Here is a 23,337-nt window from a genome sequence, read left to right on the forward strand (position 1 = left end):
TTTTGCTTCTTCCCATCCTCTTCCTGCTCTGTGCTAGCTGCAATCTGGGTTCTTATGTCAAGGCAGCCAGTGCTATTTTGGATGCCAGCCTCTGCTACAGGGGCAGAGTATTGACTGAACACTCAGGCCTTTTTCTAAGCAAAAGGGACTTAGTAGATAAGCTAATGTTGGTATGTTGCTGCTGGTAGCCCATAATTTCTCTTTAGAGTCTGTCTGTGTCAGGTCTTTAGTTAAGCTAGCACTTAACCTGCAGAATAACTAGCTTGTGAGGAGAGACTGGAAGTTTGCCTTCCTTTCCTCGACTTGCGTGAAATAGGTCAGAAATGGGCATTTACTGATGGTGCTTTGAATTACTATTTTATGCAAGTGTAGTACAGAAGCTTGAATATGTTGCTAACTTTGTGAAATTTTGGTACTTATTATTCAAAGAAGAAATTGGCTGGTGGCCTGAACTTGTATTCTGGTTTCACTTCTTATCTTACAGAAAACTTTTCCTTTCCTGCAGCAGTAGGGAGGTAATAGCATTGCTAGTAGAAGTCTTCAGTTCATGTTCTGATTATGGGCTTAAATGTGGAGATGGATTATTTGGAGCTGTCAGTGTTCTCCTCTTACAGATTTAAGAACCCAAAATTATGTGCTCTGAAATACTTTTGCTTCCCTTAACAGCAGAAGCTAGTTATAAAACAGTGTCAGTTTTCTTTTTGGTAGATACATAAATGTCGCAAGAGTGGATAGACTTTGCCTGTGGTTCACTGACCTTATTATCCTGATTCTGGGCTCTCTGGGGAAATCCTGAATGTGTGAATTATAATAAAATATTTATACCTAAGCAAACCCCAGCTACTCTGGGAATCTGAATTCTATCATTAGCTCTGCTACTGATTTATACTCTGTCCTGAGTTTTAGATTTGCTTTCAGAGAAAATGCGGTTTGAATTAGTGTGATATATAAAGCATCCCTTCTAATCTACTTATGGTCAGAACTGGTTTAGTCCTTTTTCTTAGGAATTACTTGTGCAGGACTGCAGTAATTAATTGAGTTCTTATTGACTGTGTTTATTCAGCAAACTGTCTGTTTGAGCTGCTGTGGTCAGCACAACAGCTACATCACCATACCTGTGAGAGTTGTTGTGTGGAACCCCAGCACCTCCTTAGGGGGGCAGTTTTATGAACTGTGGATGGGAGGAGCAACTCTGGGAATCTGATCCTTGACTACCTGTGCAATAGCCAGGAAACCACCTTGGGTGTATTTTGAGGTGCAGGCAGTTCATGTTCATAATCCCACTGGTAAGGACTAAGTTGAAGCTCGTGCAGAAGACCTTGCTCCCACCACATTTGTGGATAGATGCTGATTTAATGGATGTCTGATCAGATTTTCAGGTTGCAACATCACATTATGATCACGTTAGGATGCATCATAGTACAGAATCTGGGGATATAAAGAAAGCAAGCTTTATTTCTTGTTCCCCTGTTGCCTGAGGATGGGGTGCCTTATGACAAAAGCGTGTATGTAAACATGTGAGTCTCAGGGCAGGGATTTTGCCATTAGCATATGTGTGGTAAAATTCACAGGTACCTCAAGCAGTACATACTTCCTGATAGGTAACTGATCACTGCATTTGATTCAGCTACTGCTGTGTGTGACAAAGATAGCCTTCTGATGACTTCCCAGATTTTTTAGAAAATAGTAAGAAAAATATATGCTTTAATTTTATTCAGTATACACACAAAGCAATTAATGCTTTTTACTGCACCTTAATGCATATTTATTAATGCACCTTACAAAGAGACATGTATTTTTCCCCATATATTTTATTCTTCTTATTCGTGTGTTCTAAAAAAAACCCCAACCAAGCAAAAAAAACCCAGCAAATGAAAACAGAAGTCTTGCAGTCTGACTGTTTGCCATCATCCCAGAAGAAAACTTCCAGTACTGACCCAAATTCTGTTCAGCCCACCCATGATCTGCAGGGCTCTTACCAGCTTTGGTGTGATTATTCATTGTAGGACAATATGACTGTAGTGAGCAGGAACCTGGTGTGTTGCAAAGAAATATAGTACAGTGCATCTGTCCATGCCTGGTGCCTATACAGGCACTTCCAAATTAAGTAGTTGTTTTATGTTCCTTTCCAGAGATAGGTTGCTACTATATTTAGGGACTTGCCAAGATGAAGTCTCTGGTTTGTGGGGTCAGGAACAAGGCTATTGCATGTGCATATGCTAGGTATGCTTCTTAAAGCACTCCAGTTGTGAAAAAAGATTTAAAAAAATAAATCTAACCCATTCCTAGTCTTTGGCAGAGCCTATGAGCAGCTGTGGTATATTAGTTACTTTGCCGTTGGTGTAGGAGTTGTAGCAGTAGTAAAGCTGCTGTTTTTTCTGAACCTGGAAGCTGCTCTTGAGTTAAAATGACTTGAAGGGTTGCTGTTGAGGGTGATGATTCTGAGATTCTATCAGCTAACTGTATATTAGATTTGAGGATGTACACATGTCCTAATGCGTGTGTATATGCTAGCATAGCTTAGAGCTTTGTACTCTAATCGGTGGCAATACTGAGTCATAAAACGGTCTTTTGCTGAGGATTGCAAATTACTGCTGAGTCTCATTCTTTAAATTGGAGGAGTAACGATCCTCCACAGAATACTTCCTGGATTGCTGTTTTGCCAGTTGAGGGGTTCAACAGGAAGGACACAGACACCGACAAAAGAGTAGGCTTATTTTACTATCAATTTCAAGGTATTACAAAAATGAGGTAATGCATTTAGTTAGAACAATAACCTTGTTATACTCTTGAGTGGCAAAGAGAGTAAGCAGGGTAATACACCCAGTTATTACTGCATAAAGTTAGTTGCAGTGATTAAGAAAGATATGTCACCATTTGCCCTGACATTGTACCATCATCCAGATCTGCAGTTGCTGGGGAGTCCTGCTTGCAGTGAGGATTTGGAGCACTTGTCCCACCAACTGGGAGATCCTATGCGATGCGCCCACTTGTAGGTGAGGTCTCCAAAGCTGCTGCAAGAGGGTCCAGCTTTTATCTAGTTGAATAAAGCGATTTTGAAACTTCAAGAGCAGAAACATCTGGTGTTACTCTCCCTCTTGGAGTCCGCCCAAAGCGTGACCAGGGCTCAAGGAGGAATCCAAGGAAGTTTCTCCATCTATTTTGGCTTCAACCAGATATTTCTCAACAAGGCCGGACATCTAGTTTCATGGCCTTGCAACATGCCTCTAAATAAGGAAATATTGTTCTGCTGGTTAGCATTACCCAGTAAGCATTACAGCAAATCATTTATAGATTAGCATCAAGGTATGTATATATTCATACTAAAATAGATGAGTAATACGTTACATATGTGATTAATACTATCTATGTATATCTGAGAAATTGTTGGGTTGTGAGGTTCATCTAGAGGTCAGGTTTAGCTCAAGGCCTCAGTACTTCAATTGCATGCATTTTATGATAACTTATCACCTCAAACCCGAAAATCTCTTTCACCCATCGTTGTAATTCAAGTCTTAATAATGTTTATATTACAGTGTTTGTAACGTGTTTAATAATTTCAGGGTAGTCCAGCCTTAGGCAAACACCTAAAACCAGTTTGAGAGGTCTCATTTCTGCGAGAGAGGTTTAAATAAGCTTTTCTGTTTGTTAATTTATTTTGTTAAAGTATTTCAATTTGCAGGGTAACTATTAGGAGGTTTGTGCAACAGCATTATTAGGCACCACCACTTAATTACCACAGGGGACCTGTGCAGTGGGCTTTTTGTTAGTTGAGAGGGATGTTACCTTGTTCCCCGCAGCAGCACTTGCCCACGATTGATTTTGAGAGGGAATGTTTGTTAATTAATCTTGCTGGAGGCCTGAGTGGGAGTGCCTTGGGTAATAGAGGCACACACTCACAGGTACTGAGAAAACAGGTGGCCTTCCCAGATAGAGAGAGACGCTGATACATACCTGAATTTTATTACTGTTAGGTGTTGGAAAACCCATGTTAGAGAAATTATTAATGCCTCAATCTCAGTTGGAAGTCGTGTCTTTCTCTGTACGAAATTATCTTTGCTATAAAATCTAAGTCGCAGAAAGCTAAGATTCTTTAGCCTCAGCGCTTAAGGACCTGCTTTTCTTTTCAAAGAAAGTTATGGGTTGGCTGTTGTTTGTGAGGCACAGAGCAAGAAACCAAGTCCACTGGTGGTGTGTTTGGATTCCTGGCAATATAGATAATAGCACTGAATAAGCTACATGAAAACTGGTTCAGCTGCTAAACCAAGAAATTGGAGAGGAAGGGGCTTGATAAGGTGTCTTGAAAACTGATCCTGCTATTCAAAGAAAGCCAAGGTTGTTTGTTTTGTTCGACATGGGAAGATCTGTTCATTTTCTCAGGGAAGTGTTCTGTTTTCAAGTGTTTTTCTCAAAGAAGAGGTCTGGATTCACAAAAATAGTAGAGGATGAGGAAGCAACAATTTTTTTTTATCCAACAGCTTAATTGCTGCAGCATCTGCTTAGATGTGGGAAGCCTGTGTTTCATTTCCTTTTCCGTTTGACGTAGACCCTCCTTTCTCACCTCAGGAAGAGTCCTAAGTGTTATTTCACAGCCTGTACCCTTTCCTGGCTGCGTTTCTGATAGATGCTTTTCAATAACACTCAGTTAATGGGAACTGGACACTAAACTGGCCATTAGCTGCCAGGGTGAAGAACTAAACTCATCTTTCTCTATATCCCTGGGAATAATTGAGATACATCTCGAAGCTCCGTGGTGTGGAAACTGCTGGTGTTACTCTTTGAATCAAGCAAAGAATAGTTAGCTTTCAGCTTGGCTCCTCTGCCTTGCGGGAACATTGGAAGTTAAATTTTTGGCAGTAGCACTTCATGAATTACTTGAAATGCTATCTTAGTCATTTGGAATGTTGTCTTACCTCTTGGGCAGAAAATTTGTGGAAACATTTTCTGTCTAGTAGGAGCTTAGGTGCATTTATCTTCTAAATACTTGGAACAAGTGTTTTTTATATTTTATTTCTTTTAATTAAGCAGAGCTATTCATGTAGAACATCTGTGCAGTTGAATCTAGTGCATGTTAGTGGGATGCATGGTGCTCTGTCAAGTGGAAAGATTTTCCACGTTAGGAATAGAGAGAAGTTAGTTACGTATTTTCCAAGGTTTTAATCTTAGTTTTATTTCCTTCAGATTCTTCAGTTTGATGAAATACTGGCCAACCCTTCATACAGAGAGCACTTCCGAATCTACATGGAAAGGATGGACAAGATGGCTTTGATTGGCCTTTGGGAGTCCGTGGAGTATCTGAAGAATGCTAACAAGGTGGAAGAAATTGCAAGTCCTTGCAGCTTGCACACTAACACAAATCTCTTCTTGTTGTCTTTGTATTAATGTTTTTAAAATAGCAGTAGAATAGGATAGGTGCTAAGCAGTTTAGTTTTTTAAACTTCTTCATGTCATTGTTTGAGGATAAAATTGTGGACTGTTATGATGATGGTTTGCTGTTACTTTGTGTAGCAACAATTGTTTCTCCTTCCTCCAGGGAAAAAACTTGCTTTAGTTGTGTCAGTTCATGTGAAACTTGAAGCTTGATAGTCTGTACATAAACATCTGATCTTGCCTATTACAAGTAACTCGTTTAGTTCAAAACCATCAAAACTGTGTTTTCAAAATCCTTTTGAAAGACAGACTTTGCTTTAAAAGACCCTTCCTCTTCTGCTTCTGTTGCTGTGTAAGCAACAAAGTTTCTCCAGGAATGCTACACTACTGCTAGAGGAAAGAAACAACTTTGAATTGTAATTTGTGCTAAAATGAAGTAGGAAGAACCCTGAAACAAGGAGAGGAAACAGCACTTGAAGTTGCAAGAGGTATCCTGGAGCAGTGGGGCAGAGCAGGAATGTAAAGAACAAATTTGCTGTTTGTGAGCAGTGGGGTGGACTCCTGGGGAAACTGTTCTGTGCCTCCAGGTTTCACACCAGCGTGAAATACAATGTCTTTATTAAGTGTCAGTTAACTGCTTATTCGCTGCAATTTTATTCGTCTCCTGTATAAAGAGATTCTATAGTCATTTGAAAGACACAAAGTCCTGTAACCAAAGAGGCAAATTGTGGTACACAAGTAGCAAGCCATTAGTAACTGAAGAAATGGGTAACAACCGACTTGGGCTAGAAAGTGTTAATTAAAAACGTTTGTCAAGCACTGTGAAGGGAGTTTTATAAAGCGTTTTTGATTTGCAAACTGCTCATGACTGGAAAAGATGCTATAAATCAGTTTATGACCTTTCAGCTGTGATTTCTCTTCTTGCTTTCAAAACAATATGTATCGTGCCTTTATTCAAGACTTCCTGTTTGGTTTTTAAAAGAGATTTTGACATACTGCGCTCCTGTTGCTCCGTGGAATGTAAAGGTTGTCTGCCACTACAGGGTCAGCTTTGATTACGAAAAAGCAGTGTCATGCAGCTGTGTTGCTGGGGTATTGTCACATGAGGCAGGGAAGCACACTGTGCTGTACTGAAGGAATGGATAAAACCTTTTTCATTTGAGTCAATCTAGAGAGATAATAATTTAGAGAGAGATGATCATGTGCTGTGCTACATTGCTTCCTCTTTTTCCTCTTCATTACTGCAAAGTTCAGTCATGTGTGCTGTTCTGTGGTCAGTGGAAATACCCAGCCTTGTGTACTGGTAAATGTCTTTTCAGGTGTGCTTTTTTCTGTTCCTTTTTTCTTTCCCCCTCTCCCTCCCTCAAAAAATAATTATAGTCATATATAAAGTGAGTTGATACTATGCAGCAGAAGATGGGAGAGCCGATACAACTGAACTCTATAATCTGAACTTAGAATGGTGACCGCAACGTTGCTCTGGCACTTTAATACCAGCTTTTGGAACATACTTTTAAAAGCAGTGGGTGTCGAAGCTGTGATAATTGTAGAGTGTAGCTATTTCTTCACTTAACAAATGCGGGTATTTATCTTGTGGAATTAACTGCTTAGCCTAGGTGTTCAGGCAGAGTGCTTGATCTCAGTAAGAGATTCACAGATGTGTTCTCATCCATCTGGATGTGAAATTAGCCTGATCATCCTTCAAATTTTGCACCTGGATCCTGAGTCATCCTGATATTTTTAACATTTTTTTTGTTACTCTCTTTCCCCCTCCCTCCTTGCTTCCTAGGCTGAAATACCTCAACTAGTGAGTGAAATTTATCAGAATTTTTTTGTGGAAAGCAGAGAAATACCTGTGGAAAAATCCCTTTATAAAGAAATACAACAAAGTCTGGTGGGAAATAAAGGCATTGAAGTATTCTACAGAATTCAGGCAGATGTTTACGAAACTCTAAAGGACAGATACTACCCCTCATTCATTGTCAGTGATTTGTATGAGAAATCAGTCAAGAAGGAAGAAGAAAGAAGTTCTGCTCAGCTAACTCCTGAGGACAAAGATGAAGTGGTGAGTCACGTGGGCAGTTTCTTTCACTGTTATTTAAGGTGATCTGAAGACGATCCTGGGTAAAACATACAGTAGCATCATCTGTCCTTGAGCTTTGGAGTACATTTTTTTCCTAATGTATTTATAAATGTCATCAATCTGGTAGTTTCATCAGGTAAACCCGATATGCTTACAAGCTTTTTGAAGCAAAATGGTACAAAGTGACTGACTAGTTAAACTTTCAGTTAGTTAGAGTAGATACCTCAGGTTGTCGAGCCTTTGTATTCCGTATCTTCCGTCATGTTCCTTCTTATCAGAGAACGCAAAACATACGTCGTACAAGCTTAGCTGCATTCCTTTTCAGCGAAGGAAATATCACTGAAACATCAGTAGGTTTCTGTCTAGACATTGTCTGGCCCTGTCCCATGTAATGAAAAATACAATCTTAGTGCATTTTTATTAATTTATTGATTAAATTAGTAGGCTGTATTGGAAGATAAAACTGGTTAAAGTAGCACTAGAACTGAAAATACTAAAACAGAGCATCCAAAAGGTCGCAAGCAATAACCCAAGGGCAGCTCTCTTGGGGCAGGTTTTTTCAGTGCGTTCTCCAAATTGGTCATGTCAGGGGAGCTTGTGTTACGTTTATCTCAGAGGATTTTGACAAGAGCATCTCGCAGACTGGTGAGCATCTTTCAGTCAGGCTGCTGCTTTGGATCAGCAGAAATATCTTCATTTTGCATGTGAACTTGCTCAGAACACAATGAAGTGTGATAATTTTACATAAAACTGGATCTAAATGTATAAATAGCAAGCAGAATCCAGAGGTGCTGATCTATATTCTGACATTTAGAAACAGTATTTCCAGAACCAAAGGCTCTTGCATTTACTGCTAAAAAATGACTTTCATTTCTGTAGGTGAGCATTTATAGTCTCTGTAGACCACATAGCAACAAATCTGCAGAGATGAGCTGTTACAAGTAAATTACTTGTAATATGAACTTCCAGAGTTTGCTGAATTTTTCATTGTTTATTTCTCCCTGTATTCTTCTAGTTGATAAAAGATTCAAGATGCATTTTTTACTTTTGTCACTGCTAAGTCAACAGTGTATTGGGGTGGTAGGTACTTGAAAGCTTTCTGTCCTTCTGTTTGCAACTGTTGGGACTTTGAGAAAAGGCTATTTCTGGTTTTGTCCAGAACTTTCTAAGTTTTAAATGTTGTACTTTTTAATCTCTTCATGTATTTTATTTATCTAACAAGGATAACCTTTTCTCTAAGAAAACTGACACAACACTTTAGGGCTGGCTGTCCTCTGTCAGATAACATTTACTGTAGAGTTACTGTACATTTACTGTATATTTACTATAGCTGCCAAAAAGTTAGGTTTTTGACATCAGCATCATCTCTCTGAGTGACATGGATAAATGCATGCCAGATTCGAAGACTTAATGTATTGCTAAGTTTGCTTATTTGGTTAAATGATTTTTTTGGTATTTTTAACAACAAATTAAGTATGAAGTGGCATATGCTGTTAGAGTACCTCTTGAATAGAGCAGTCCTAATGGCTCTGTGCCACACACAGAGTTGGGCTTTCCAGTGTTGGTGAAAATGCAGCAATAAGTTTGCGGGGTTTTTTCTTCCCTTTGTACAGGAAACCGCAGTGAAGTAATCAAATGTTTCTGTGGGCGTCTGTACTGTTAGTAAATAGTGATTGGGTTTGGTTTAGTTTGGGTCTTGAAGATTTACATCCTCACTTCCTGGGGCACTGTGGGAGTTACCAATGTTCAGTTTCTGTAACTTTCACTGTTATAACTGAAGAGGTAAAAAGCCAGCTAGTGTCCTTGTGAAGGGAAGGGCAAAAAGGCGAGCCCTTAAATGTGAGAAAATCAAACCAGAAGATAGAGATTGGGGCAAGGCCAGACTTTGCTAGCTCTGCTGCACGTGGACCAAGCTCGCTCTTCTTCCTTCCAGTACATAATTGCTTTTTTTGCTCCTTGGACAAACCTCCTCTAAAAGGTTATTGAGTAGATGTAAAAATAGAGAAGTTAGCAGTGCCTGCATTCAGCACTTAGAAGAAAGAGCATCTGCTGGTTGCGTTGGTGCTGTGTGTGTCAGATGGCTAAAATAAGCCCAAAGTCTGTGTTCTGCAGCTCTCGTGGAAATGGAAGTCGTCAGCAGTTCAGCAGTCAGGAGAAAATAGCAGGCTCGTGTATGACCTCAGCTTTGAGTGTGTTGGCTGTTTATTTGATAAATTCAGTAATGTGAATACAGGCAGTGTGATATCTTGCAATTTCAGCTTTCTTGTGATAAACCTAGTGATAGAACAATGTTTTTTCGCTGTATCTGAAGTGTTAATGATACAGAAATCATTTAGCCTTACTGACTGGTAATTAATTGCAATCCTTTCATTACTAGAACCAAACTTCATATGAAAAGTCTTTTAACTCTTCAGTGTTGAAAATAGCGATTTTGATTCTTTTTTACCTCTGTGCTTCCCAACAACTTTAAGTTTGGGTTTGGTTTGTTGGTTTTTTTTATGGTTCTATTCAATAGTGTTTTTTAATAACATCTGGTTTTGTTAATTATTATTATTTGTATTACTGTAGTGCCAGGAGACAACAAGAAGCTTCCATGAGCTGAGCTCTGTCCACATGCTTGGAGGCAATCTCTGACCTGAGGAGTTTACAGTCCGTGCAGGATAGACAGAAGGAAAGATGGGGCGCAGAAACTAATGTTATTTACTCAGCTACATAGCAGGCAAATGCAGAGCTGGAAGAGGGCATGGATTTCTTAGCCTAGACTTCTATATTATGTTAACCTCCCTTATGAGCATCACATTAAGGAGATTAATTATTGTTGCTACAGTATCTCTTCTCAGACTTTTTTACCAACATGTGAAATACTGCAGAACTTACAGTAGGATCGTCTCCTCTAAAACTCACAGAATTTAGTAGAGTACGAGACCTCCTGCTGTTAGCTTTTTGTTGATTATATGAAGATGCAGTTTGCTTAGTGAAAATATTAAATAACACAGAACTCTGTTGTTCACGAGATTAGATTCTTAGCTCCCCATAGATAAATTTAGATACATTCAGTCACAAGCAGACCTCAAAGATCTTTGAAGGTGGCAATGGTAACATCACAGTGCTGTGTTGTTTGGATCTCAAGATCTTCATGCCTATTTTGGGCAGTACAGTAAAAAAGAGGAGGCTGAGGCAAATGCCAAAGGATGTTAAGAAGAATGTCACTAAAAGGTGTGAAGTTTTCTATTTTTTCTGTATGCCTGTAGTATAGAAGATGGAAGAAGCTATTGGCTTGTCTGAATTGAGTATGGGAAAATGAGTTACGAGTTTAGGGTAGTGCGTATGTGCTTTTAACACATTTTTATTAATTTTTCTAAAAAGAGCTGTAGAATCTGTTTATGAAGAGAAAGGACTTGATTTAGATTGTTCTGCAGGCTTATAAATCTGTTTTGTGAAGGTTTGTGAGAAGCGGGGCTGTTAGATATGAGGGGGTTTTGTTTCCGTTCCCCCACCCTCGTTATCTTTCAGCTCAGAGCTAAGTATTTGCTTTTCTATCTGGCTCTGAATATTCATCATGACTAACTAAGCTGCTGTTGCTTTTAAAATAAACTTCTATTCTTCCTCTCATTTACACTAAAATGGTAGCATGAAGGTTGTTTTACACAGTTGGCAAGAGCTGCTGAAGAGCTGTAGTATGAGGCTTTGTCCTTGGAGGGCATTTTTTGTTTGTGGTTTTTTTTCCCAAACAGACTTATGTTTCATATGGGATCTAACAGTTGGAATATCTCTTAGGATCTGTTATACCTACATTTTAATCCATATCAAGAAGTGCTCTTAGCCCTAAAATGTCTATAGAGCAAACAATAACTCTCCTTTTTCATATTAATGATACAGTTACTCCCATCTTATGTTCCTAGAACCAAGGTTGTGAAGAAGCCACTGAAGAATGCAGCACAAGAATTAATGAACAGGCCAGTTATGCTGTAAATAAACTTCGCCAGCTAAATGACAAGCTTGAGTATAAGAAACAGGCTCTAAATTCCATATGTAATTCACCAAAACCCGACAAAAAGGTAAGCACCTACAGTGTCTCCAGGGTTTGTGGGGTTTTTTGGTGGTATTTTTTGATTTGTGTTTTTTGGTTGGTTGGTTCTTATTGCTTTTGTGTGTGTGGTTTGTTTTTTTTTTTAAAATTATGTGTGTTTGTGTAATATCTAGTTGACTCAGGCTCTTTTTGGTCATGTCAGATTTATATTTCAATCAGCCTGTTTGTTATAGAAAGTGAAATCAGAGCTTAGTTTTAATTGTTTGTTTTCTCCATTTTTCTAAGCTATTGTAACTAAATTTGCAAATATGATTTATATTGTTCTGATTTTCGTAGAATAACGACCACACTCCCAGGGCTCTTGCTGCTTTGTTGCTAGTAAATAGTATTTCTTCCTTACATCTCTACCCACCCATACCTGTGTAATTCTTTATGGCAGCTTGTTTTGTGTTCCTGCCCCACCTGCGGCACTGCAGCCGAGGGATGTGCTAGTTAACTTCTGCTCCCTCTGCTGGCATTGAAGTATCACAGCACAATTTCATAATCCACAGTTTCATAATGTACAGTTGTGACTGGCTTGCTCAATTGAAGGGGAAAAAAATCTCGCCCAAGTGAACGATTTCCCTTATAAGAAGCTAGGAGAGATCTACAGAGCACACTTTCATCAAGCTAAAAATTCTGAGGGATATGAAATTTCAAGCTCTCTAGGTTTGCATTTAAAAAATAAATAAATATCTTTTTCTCTTTCCCAAGTGCAACAATTAACAACTCTAAGAGTGTATCCAGGCAGAACCAAGTGTTTTGCATTTGGCTTAGGCCAACTTATTTGCGTTGCTACTGAGGATGATTCTGCAGGAATGTTGTTCAGATACAGCTGGGCCAAGTTTTTGAGTGTAATGAGGTTGGTTGCAGGTGGTGGCCATAGCCAAGTAGCCAAGGTGGTGAACAAGTAGCCAAGGTGTCTGCCTTAAGTGGCCTCCTGCTAGGGGTGGCACAAATGGAGCTGGTTGGCAGTCTTTGCTCAGGACCTGGATTCTTCGTACATGTGTTCACTCAGAGTGAGTGCTGAGATGCAGGTCTGAGCAGAAGTTGACACCTCCCTGATTTTTCCTGCTGTCCCAGCTCTGGGAATAAGCTACCTCCAAGAGAAGTATGTGGACAGAAGTGCTTGAGGCCCCCCTGGCCCACTTTACTCTCTCTATCCCTTCCACATGTCCCTTCTGCCAGAGGTTACTGTGTAACCACACAGATGGAAATTTGTCCACGGCTGTTCTGGGGTGACTGGCTCAGGGCTGCTTTGCTGTGTGTGTGGCCTCAGCTGACAGACGATACCTCTTACTTGTTACCCAGCCACCATGGTTCAGAGTGTGAAGAGCACTGATGAGTCCCTTTTTTGGTGTGGTTTTTTTTGGAGGGAGTTGACAGTGAGAGAGCACTTTGTCACAGGGACTTTATTTTGTTCTCCTCTGGATGTGGCAGGTAAAAATTTGGTTCTCGGTCATACTAAGCAGAAAATGTTTCTTAAATTCCCACAGTTTTATGCCGTATAAAGAGGAATGCCACACACATTTGGCAGGAAAATTTTTAACCTCAAGCTGTTCCTGGGTTGTTTGTTTTCTTTTTGAAATGCCTTTGCCATGAGACCTACACAAAACAGGCATGTGTATCTTTAAGTGGCTTCTAGCACGGTGCAGCTCAGATGCCAGTCATTCAAGGAAGAAAACTGCTCAGCTGAGTTGGATGTGGAATGCTGCTGGTTTTAGAAGAAAATGCTTTGTAGGGAGAAGTCTTACTTTAGCTCTTTCTGTGGGATATACAGAGTAACAAAGATGACATGAAAAGATGACAAGACAGCCACAGAAGACAGCTCGGTTGTTGGAGGTTGGTGCCTGTGGTTCCACCTTGGGTGTGTGTCCTGTGCCCAAAGCTCAGCGGCTCCTTGCCTTGGGATCTGTAGGTGCTGTCTCAGACTGTCCTATGTGACCACATGAAGTGCGCAGGAACTGTGTGCTTCCTAGAGTTCAACCTTGTCATCCTCAGTTGCAAAGCAAAACCTTAACATTCCCCACTCAGAGCACTTTCTAGTCCTTGCTAAGCCATATTTTCAAGCAAAACTGTGTGATGCAATTACTGAAATTAATATGGGACTTTACCGAACAGAAAAATGCCTTCATCTCTGTCAGGAATTATGTGGAAGTTGGAGGGATTTTGTAATAGCTTGTTCAGATCTTTTGTATGTTCAGTGAACCTCCACCAGGAGTGAACATAAAACTCACCGAGAAGTTGAAAGGAGTGTACTTACAACCAACAAAGTTTAAAGTTAAAATTTCACCACAGACAAACAGAAGTACAAAACAAGTACTAAACAAAAGTGGCTGTGCTTCTACATTATAGTTCTAATTATTTTCTTTGATGTGAAAAATATTTATATAACTAAACTTTTATATAGTATTGCATTCACATCCATGTTCATCTTGCCTTCTTGAGCTCTATTGTTTCTGTACCTAAGCTCTTGTGAGGCGGGGATTGTACTAATTCTGAAGTAGTGGCTGTATTTTTTTTTCTCCTAAAACATTGTCTTTGAAAATACACACATCTTTGAAACAGAGTGATAAAATAGGTCCAGTATGGTTATACAGTCTCAGTATTTGTTTTAGAAGCATCATGACTGTTTACTTAGGAGGAAACCTTACCAGCTCTGCTGTATTTATCAGTTCTCCTGTATGTCACCTATAGGAGTCCATATCAGGTGATTGCAGAACAATCTGTATGTCAATAGTAAATAAAATACAAAATCCTTGTGAAGGTTAGGTATAGACTAGAAAGGTTGTTATGTAGCTGTCATGTAGGTAGTATTTCACATCTTACATGAGGCAAAAATTCTGAAAAGACAGAATTACTGTAGCTCTGTGGAATGTGCCACTTGTGATGCAGGTTGTACAATTAAGACTCATAAATTTCACCATGTGGTGTATTTTTTTTTTTTACAAAAGCTTTTTTTTTTCGGTGTTTCAAATGTCACATTATATTTATGCTTCCACCTTTTCTTGTCATAGTGTCTCCTGGTGGTATGTATGGTTACTTTTTTGCTGGTGTAATGAGATACACTAATTGTCCTTTATGAGATTATGACGGTGAGCTATGCCTTGATGACAGCGTCTTTTTAAATGTGTGCTTTCCACAATAAATAAATAATTCCCTTTCCAAAAGTAAAGTGATTTAAGTTATAATTTCCTGAGTGATTGCTAGCATAGCTGAGTTCCTGGAAAATAAATCTATTCCCACATTCTTTGCTCATGTCATTATATCTGAAAGTGGTAGAGAGGATGTCTTCAGTAATGTATATTTCAGTAATTGCAATTTCAAGTTTGTATAAAACATACAGTGTGTAATAACTCATTTGTGATTTTATGTGAATTGTTCTATCTCTCCCTGCTTTTGTACCTTTTCTCCTTTCTATATAGTGTCCCTAAAGACACAACTAGGTGTGTTGCACAAGTTTTTTCTTACCACTTGTAATCCATAAACTTTCCTTTGCAGATTGTTTCTAAGCTGAAGGATGAAATTACTCTGATGGAGAGAGAGCACAGTGACCTTCAGCTGCACATTGCGAGAACAGACTGGTGGTGTGAGAACCTTGGCATGTGGAAAGCCTTAATTGTCTCAGGCGAGGTATGGAGGAGTTTATGGCATTTTGCCTTGTGGGTCAGTTCAAACTTGCGTGAAAAGGAGAATAAAAGCCTGTGTATGCTTTTCTTTTACCTTTGCTTACATCCATGTGTACTTGGAGGGGAGGAAACCTTAACCTCTTCTGAACTCTTGTTGTTTCCCTGGTGAATACTATGATGCATACACAAAACTTCTGGTCCTCAGACACTGTTGTAATGGAGGTATAGAAATACCTACATGTACGTGAACTGATTTTTGCATTGGGTAATTTGCTATCTTAGGGGCATTGTTTTTCATGAGAACTGTCTCTTGTTATGTTAACCATGCTATCACACTTGGGTGCCATTGTTTCTCTGCTGTGTCTCGAAGATGCAGTACTTACACTTTTTGTGGTTTGTATTGTTATATTTAACGACAGTGTAGCTTCAAATAGCTAGAATATCCAGAAAGAAAGTGCATTAAATCTGTAGTTGAAGGAGAAATTAAATTTTTTTTTTTTTTCATTTTGTTCTGCTCTTCTGTTTGGGCATAGGCAGGGAATTGTAGACTCAAGTTTAAAAAATTGTAATAGAAACAAAGTATTACCATCTCATGGTTTTCTATTAATGCTTGCCATGATAGGAACCCAATAAATGCTTGTTAAGTAGTAACTGTAGGCTCAGCCTGTGCATATGCAATCTTCTTGACAGTATTGCTTCAGAGAGTTAAAGATTAATTGGATCTCTACTGGCTCACCTTCTGTGCTATTAAGAAAACGCTCCTTAAATAAGTATAAGTAGTTTCCTTCAGGTAATATTTCCTGGAAGAAAAAACTATGTGATGTTGGATTTATTTGGCTGTGTCTTGAGTTCTTGCAAATTATTAATAGGTCAACAGTTAAACTCACTGTTTATAAAAGAAAAAATAAAGCAAACAGGTTAAAAACTTAAACTGCCATTTTAAAAAACAGATTCTGAACATGAAAATGTCTGGACTTGTTTTTTCTTCCATTCTGGTTCTAGGTGACACAGTTGAGAGCAGTGAAGCTCTTAATTTTTCTTTAAGAGTTCTCTGTAGCTTTTGAAGTCTAATTTTTAAAGAAAGAGCAATACCGTGTGCAGAATGGCAGCTTTCTGGGAAAGGGCACCAGACAGAACCGCCCAGCATTTCTTTTATTACCAAATGAGAAAGTGCCTTGGCTCAAGAAGAAAGAGGTTGGGAGAGGCTTCTAATTACTTGCTGTCTCAACTAGAAGTAGTACTCGATTAGATGATTAAATGCAGACTTGCGTTAACTGTGCTGTTTGCAGCTCTCTGCTTCAAAGGGTAGGCTGGAGAAAACATTAATGTTGTAGTTATCCATGTTAATTAATTGCTTGGGAATGTTCTGACTGCACTTGATGAGTTCAGAGGGTATGGATAGGTCTCATTTGTCTTCCTGTCTGCAAAACACACTATTGCTAATTAGCTATAGCTAATGTTGCTAAACATGGAGCTCTGATTTTAGAGAGAGAAAAACTTTATGGCTTTTATCTTTTTTGCAGAAAAGCGTAGTAAAAGTAAATTTTGCTATGTTATTACAGTTTTTGCTAATGTTAAGTTTACTTTTGCCTACTGCAGCTAACAGCTGGACAATACTTAATGGTATTTGTTCCTCTGTTTTTTTCCCTCCATCTCAATATTTAGTTGAACGTTTCTTGTTGTTACCATACCACACCTCAGTAAGACGTGATCACCTCTGATATGCCTCTTCTGCAGTATTTATTAATAGGTGTAGGTGTGTCAACATCTTTGGTCATATCTCTATTTACTTTGCGGCTTTGTGCCTCATAGGGAGAAGGTAGACAGTAGACATCCTTACCTTATTTGGGCTAGGTAGTTGTGATGTGCTAGTAGACAGTAAATTCTGAAATAATTCATCTTTACATGGTCTTGAGGCTATGGAGTTGATGCCAATACAAAAAACAAAACCCTCCACCCAGAAACAAATAGCCTGAAGCTGCTTTGGGTATTTTGAGGCCTGATTCTGTCCTTGCCTGTTAAGTAGCAGGGAATAACTTTGAAGACTCATGTGTAAGCTGAGAAAAGGGGCCAAGAAGGGGACTTGCAGAAATGCCATCCTGAGGGCTAATTCTGAGAGCCCTTGCCAGTGCTGTGAAACAGTCTGGGCTGAGACTATCACAGGACCTTTGGGCTTAGAAAACCAAACCAGAGCACAAATGTTACGTTTATGCTTATGAAGAATCAGACCTAGAAGAGAGTTAGTACGGTTCTCAGAAAGAACTGGCTGATTTTTAGGATGGGAGTAATAGAAGTGTTGTGAAATCTCACAGCTTGGCATTCAAATCTGGGCTTCGGCCGTGACCTGCAGAAGTGCCTTTGGGCTGGAAGCAGTAGGTACACTGGTGGCTTGTCAGATGTGCAGTTCCTGAGCAGGCTGCAGGTGTGAAAAAGGCAAGTGAAGCCCCTCCAATACATCAAGATAGGAGTTTCCATTTGAGACAAAGTGTTGCAGTAGCTGTGCAGGTGCTGGTGTTTGGGAAGGGTGAAAATGAATGGACTGAATGAGGAACTTCCCCTGTGAGAAGTGATTGTGAAAGCACTTCTGTTTGCTTCGCTTAGCAAAAGGCAAACTCGGAGGAATAAGGCTTGTCTATAGAAACACAGCAATAAGGGTAAACGTAAGGGAGGGATGAAGAGTTGTTGGAACAAATACGAAACTGTTGTCCCTTGGTTGGGGTTTAGGTTCGTGCCCGGTGTGCAGGAGCCAATGAGAACACAGCGTCGAGATCCACCTTCTAACCTTTAACGTGGTTCTGTACAGAAAGGGGTGGCAGGCGACAGCTGGCAAAGCTAGCACCCCTTTTTGGGTGGGGTGTAGGTTTTTATACAGGTTACAACAAAGAAATGTACAGAAAACTGAAGTGATCACTGTTCAGTTATAAGAGTAATGCCTTTGTGTGTGTGCTCCAAGTAGTGGCTAGTTGTTGCGGGTTAGGGTTGGGGTGAGCCCCAGCCACTAAATGTGGACAGACACTCTCTAACCTCCTCTCCCTCCCCAAATGGGAAGGAAAAAGGAATGAAGCAGAGAGACTTACGGATTGGGAAAAAAAGAAAAAGATTAAAACAACTTTAGTGAATAAGGAAATAATAAAAATAGTGAACTATATATTTATATGCAAATCCAATATTGAACCTGACTCCACCCCCTCCGCTAGCAGTCCCCACTGATACTGCAGGGGAGATGGCATCGGGGAAGTGCCAGGCTCAGCGGCAGAAGGGAGCTGGATTCAGGAACTCAGGGTCAAAGGTGGAAGATTGGATGGAGTCCTCCCTGGATGCCAGCCATTGCAGAAGAGAAGAAAAGAGGAATACTTCCTAACCCCTTGTGATCCCTTGTTTTGTTGACATATATGGAATGGAATACTCTCGTTGGTCACTTGTCCTATCTGTAACTCTGCAGAGGTGCAACCTTTTACTTCATTGTGATCCCTCTCACTACCCGGCACCCCCACCGTAGCACACAAGAGCCAGCAGCGGCCTTGGTCACTGTGGGAATAAGTATCATCAAGAGCCTGTCTGCATACCAGTCCCAGGCAGTAACTGCAAACATCAGGTGTTATCAGCACACACTGTCTGCAAAACCATGCTGCTAACTTCAGAAACTGCAGCCTCTAAGAAGAGAATGAGCTGAGAAATAAAAGTCACTGAGCAGAACTGGTTCTTTTTAGCTCAAACCAGGACACTAGTTCATTGTACAAAGGCTGCCTGATATTAGCATCCGAGGTGTCCTCCCAACGATGTGGTTTTTTACCATGCTTAGTCTTAGGTTACTTTAGGTTACCCTCTGGCAACTCCACTTCCCCCCATCCCATCCCCCTGGTCAGGGGATTCATCTTGTGTTGGCGATAACTCGTTCCTTTGTTACATTGTGTTACCTATTGTGATTTTTTTCATGGAGGGCCACAAAACGAGTTTGGAAGTTGAAAGGAAACTTGCACTGACTAGGGTGAGGGTCTAGAGGAGACTTTTAGTGTAATGGGGTTGGAAAAAAAGTTGTTTCACAAGTCTGAATTCATTCATGATAGCAGTTGTATGAGAGACGGTGCCTTTTTCAGCAAATGACCAGATCTCCTGGTTTAGAAGACCCCCTAACAACCCATTGTTCTGTACATTTTCTAGCTGACTCATTAATTTGGAAAACAAATGCACAAGTACTTAAGCTGGTGAAAAATTTCTTAGGGAGATCCTGAAGACTTTCAGATGCTTATATGAGAGTATTAGAAGGAAGTTAAAATCTACCTCCATCTAGTAATTAGAATTTAGGTAATTTACACATGGATCCTAAGCTGAAAGCAGAAGGAGCACTAAGTCCTTGTATTTTGAGAATGTTCTTCCAGAGGGATGAGTCTCTCCCGATAGTTGCAGTTCAGACGACACTGCACACAAGCAAATCTGTGCCCTGGGGATGACGACTGATGGAGAATGATCGCATGACTCACATCAGCATTTTCAGCACTGGTCTCCTGGTTTTCAAAGGCAGATGCCTGGAGGTGTTTGTGAGTCTCCTACAAGCACAAATCCAGTCTAGCTTAGGGGTAGACAGGACAGAGACTGTCTCAGAAAATTCCGATCCTTCTGTGCCAGATCACTCTGACCTACATTTTGGAGGCTATTCAGACCTCTCTTTCTGCATTAGTCTGGCAGGAGAAAGGCAGTTCCCCAGAGAGCTGTGCTGGGAACCAGGCACATTTCCAGGCTTTCAGGCTGATGCTTTGCATTCTCTCCGAGTGCTGCTGCAGCTTTTTATTTCAAAGATATATGAAACCCTCAGATCAGTTTCCCAGTGGTCCATGTGCACCTTTAGGAGAGCATCACAGGGAATATTGTTCATGTACAGCTCTAAACAGCTGGAAAATATGAAAATACGTTTTACCTGTGTGTCTTTTACAGTGGTGGCGTAGCCCCTCATCAGATTATCTGTTGCTAGCATTAAGTGTTGTCAAATCTTCACAGACTTCTCAGAAAATGTGTCACAATTATATGAAGTTTAAAATTACATGCATTTCCCTTATTTGCATTCCATAATCTATTTAGATGCCTCCTTAGGCCCTAAGGGTGAAATCCTGGGTGGCTCATCAAATTAAGAAATAACGTGGTCACACTGCTGCCGTTGTCTCGAGAAAAAACCGTTTAACTCCTTTGCTCTAGTGCCCATTTGCGCAATGTGGTTAATTGCTCCTCCTTCCTCTGGCTGGGGTACAGCTTGATTCATTTAGTATTTTTGCCAAATAAACACTGTGTGGACACCACATGTTCTGTTCACGCAGAAAAGCTCAAGTGAGTGGAGAATTCTCTCTGAGAGAGCACCAGGTGCCACAGGCCCAGCTGCAGAGCTGCAGTGCCCAGCGTGTGCATGAACGTTGGCATGAGCGCTGGGAAAAGAAGGGTGGGGATAATGGGAGACCTGTCAGGAAAGTGCCAGCAGGAGAGATCGAGTGTCAGTGAGTGATCAGAAAGCTACATGGTGGGTACCTTAAAAACTGAACTAATACGTGCAGCTGTTTGAAGGTGATGTGTGAGGGACATCTGATTGCCGAGGGACAGCGCTGCAAAGCTGTTGGTAAGTGTGATAGCCAGGGCTGATACAGGACTGACATAGCATTTTTGGTGTAGTGTAGTCCATTAAGTGTGTTGCCTCATGTGTAGCCTTTAAACTACAGGAGAAGCGTGTGACACTGATGTCGACTGACTTTGCAAGCCAGTCATCTGGCAGCCCAAATGTTTCACTGTTTGCTTTCGAAGCAGTATGCCTTATCTGTTGGTTTCTTGCCCACAAGGTTTTAGAAGAGAATGGAGAACAAGTGCCCTGTTACTCAGTCATGGTGAGTTTACAAGAAGTTGGTGGAGCTGAAACCAAGAACTGGACTGTTCCCAGGAAACTCAGTGAGTTTCAGAACCTACATCGGAAACTCAGTGAGGTATGAATCTTGGTTAGGGGAGGGAGAAGATGCAGATTCCTAAAACTTGTCAAGATGTTTCTCGGAAAGGGGAAAACAAGATAAATATTTGGCTTTTAGCCTTTTAGAGCTAATTTTGTATCTGCATGTTTCTGGCCTCTGCCAGATGCTTATAAAACTTTTTTTTTAAAAAAAACCAGATGATTTACTGAACTAACCCAATGCCAGAATGGCATATGCTCTGTGCTGCCATGCAAGAGTCTGCTTTAAAAACTAGGTCTTGTCTCTAGCTCCTAGGGAGGTGTTAGAAAAGACAGCTTTTGATGACAGTAAAGTTTTCCTTTTATGGTGCTTTAACCTTTCTATCTGATAAGAAGTAGATAATGGTGGTGATATGAAGGGAAGGGATTTAGATGCATCAGCCTGTAACAGGTAAGGGAGGGTGTTTTTTTCAAGGTGCTGAGAGTGGTGTTGAAGGGAGATAGGAGTACAAAGGAGTTTTCATTTCTGTTCTGAAACACTTGTGTCTCTGCACACGTGTGTTAAGCGACCTCTCCTTTCTCCTGCACAGTGTTTTTCATCGTTAAAGAAAGTTCAGTTGCCTTCTCTCAGCAAGCTGCCCTTCAAATCCATAGACCAGAAATTCATGGAGAAATCCAAGAACCAGCTTAATAACTTTCTGCAGGTAAGAAAACAAAGACAAAAACAGTAGAAGTCTGAAGAGGAGAATTGAATCATGCCTCTGGCTCTGGAGTCGTTTTTGTCTGTCTATTGACTAAAGAGAGTCTGGAGCAAGTAGGTCAGATGTAAGGTTTAATGCTGTAAATGTTCAAGTTGTCTAAAATGCCTGAAGTTGAGATGAGTTTAGCTGACAGTAACTATTCCTCTAGTGGTAAGTTAGTTAATCAAGAAATAGTAAATAATGAACCCTATATTTGCCACTTTTAACTACAACACTTCAGAACAAATTTCTTAGAAGTTAGATTTTTTTTTTTTATTTAAAAAGAAAGTTCTAAGATTAAAAACTTGAATCTTATTCTAGCTATAATACTTTAAAACTAGCTTCTTAAAATATCTTTGATGTGTCCTTGTGAAACATGGCTTTCTTTTTTCCTCGCTCTACCTCTGAGCCATATCTTAATCAGTTTTATTGGTTGGCCTTACACATCTTATGCCTTAACAAGAAATATTTAATTGATGTTTTGTTTCGGTCATTATTTTTATTTCATAGAAATTGCTCTCTGACGAAAGGCTCTGCCAGAGCGAAGCACTTTACGCCTTCTTGAGCCCTTCCCCAGAGCACCTCAAAGTTATTGATGTGCAAGGAAAGAAGTCGTCTTTTTCACTCTCCTCATTTCTAGAACGACTTCCTGGTGATTTGTTTTCTCATCAGGAGGTAAGTAGTAGAAAAGTAACCTTCGCAATTTACTTATCTAAAGTAAGCAGAGTGCCGTTACTATAATGCCTTTGCATGGCAGATAATATTGGAAGGTATTTCTAAAGGTTGTTTTTAATTTTAAGTGAACAAAGAATCAGAAGTAAGAGCTGTTTAGGAACTTATTTATTAATTAATACAGAAAGCTTCCTGTTCATGAGTACAGAAAGTTTCCTGTCCTTTGACAAATCACAAATAAATGAATTGCAATCCATATGAGACTGTTGTTTGTGAATTTTTTTAGCAGAATTTCCCACATTTTTTGCTCGATATGTGTATTTTAGAGGGTTTTTAGAGGTAAAAATAATGCTTTCTTAGGAAGCTTCTCTTGGCAGGGAACAGCTGTGTGTCCTTAATAATTTCTGGAAGACTTCTGAAGGAAAGCTAGTTTTGACAAAGAATTTTGGCAAATGGCACAGGCTCACTGATGGAATTTGCAAATATAAGTGGGAGCCCATGTGGGCAAACCAGTTGGAGAATTTGATACTAAGCCATAAAAGAACATTGTCTTTCCAAATGCAGCAGAGAATAGATTAGTGACTAAAATAGCTCATTGACTAAAATTGACTGTAATTCCATGGTGCTCTGTTCTGTGTGGTTCATGTTGCAGATATGTGGCCTCCAAGGAGCTGTTTCTATTCCCCTTTTTAGATAAAAGCTCTATGAAATAATTATTTTCTTACATGATGCAGTTGTCTACAGTGGATGAGCCTTCTGCAGGATAAATGGAATTTTGGGAATTCGTACAGTTCAAGTCTGTTAATAGGCAAAATCTGCTCTTACATCTATCAGGAATAAGAAAATCCTATTTA

General features: G+C 39.9%; 1 protein-coding gene across 1 annotated transcript in view; it reads left to right on the forward strand.

Moving 5' to 3' along the window:
• Positions 1 to 23,337, forward strand: part of SNX25 (sorting nexin 25) — a 73,132-nt gene that overhangs the window by 39,359 nt on the left and 10,436 nt on the right. Inside the window, exons 7-13 of the mRNA XM_009877136.1 lie at positions 5,182 to 5,313; positions 7,160 to 7,444; positions 11,356 to 11,511; positions 15,024 to 15,155; positions 20,971 to 21,111; positions 21,662 to 21,775; positions 22,322 to 22,486. Of these exons, the coding sequence (XP_009875438.1) occupies positions 5,182 to 5,313; positions 7,160 to 7,444; positions 11,356 to 11,511; positions 15,024 to 15,155; positions 20,971 to 21,111; positions 21,662 to 21,775; positions 22,322 to 22,486 (1,125 nt within the window). The remainder of the gene's footprint in view (positions 1 to 5,181; positions 5,314 to 7,159; positions 7,445 to 11,355; positions 11,512 to 15,023; positions 15,156 to 20,970; positions 21,112 to 21,661; positions 21,776 to 22,321; positions 22,487 to 23,337) is intronic.

The sequence above is a fragment of the Apaloderma vittatum genome, unplaced genomic scaffold (genome assembly GCF_000703405.1).
Source record: "Apaloderma vittatum isolate BGI_N311 unplaced genomic scaffold, ASM70340v1 scaffold7719, whole genome shotgun sequence".
Classification (NCBI taxonomy): Eukaryota; Metazoa; Chordata; class Aves; order Trogoniformes; family Trogonidae; genus Apaloderma; species Apaloderma vittatum.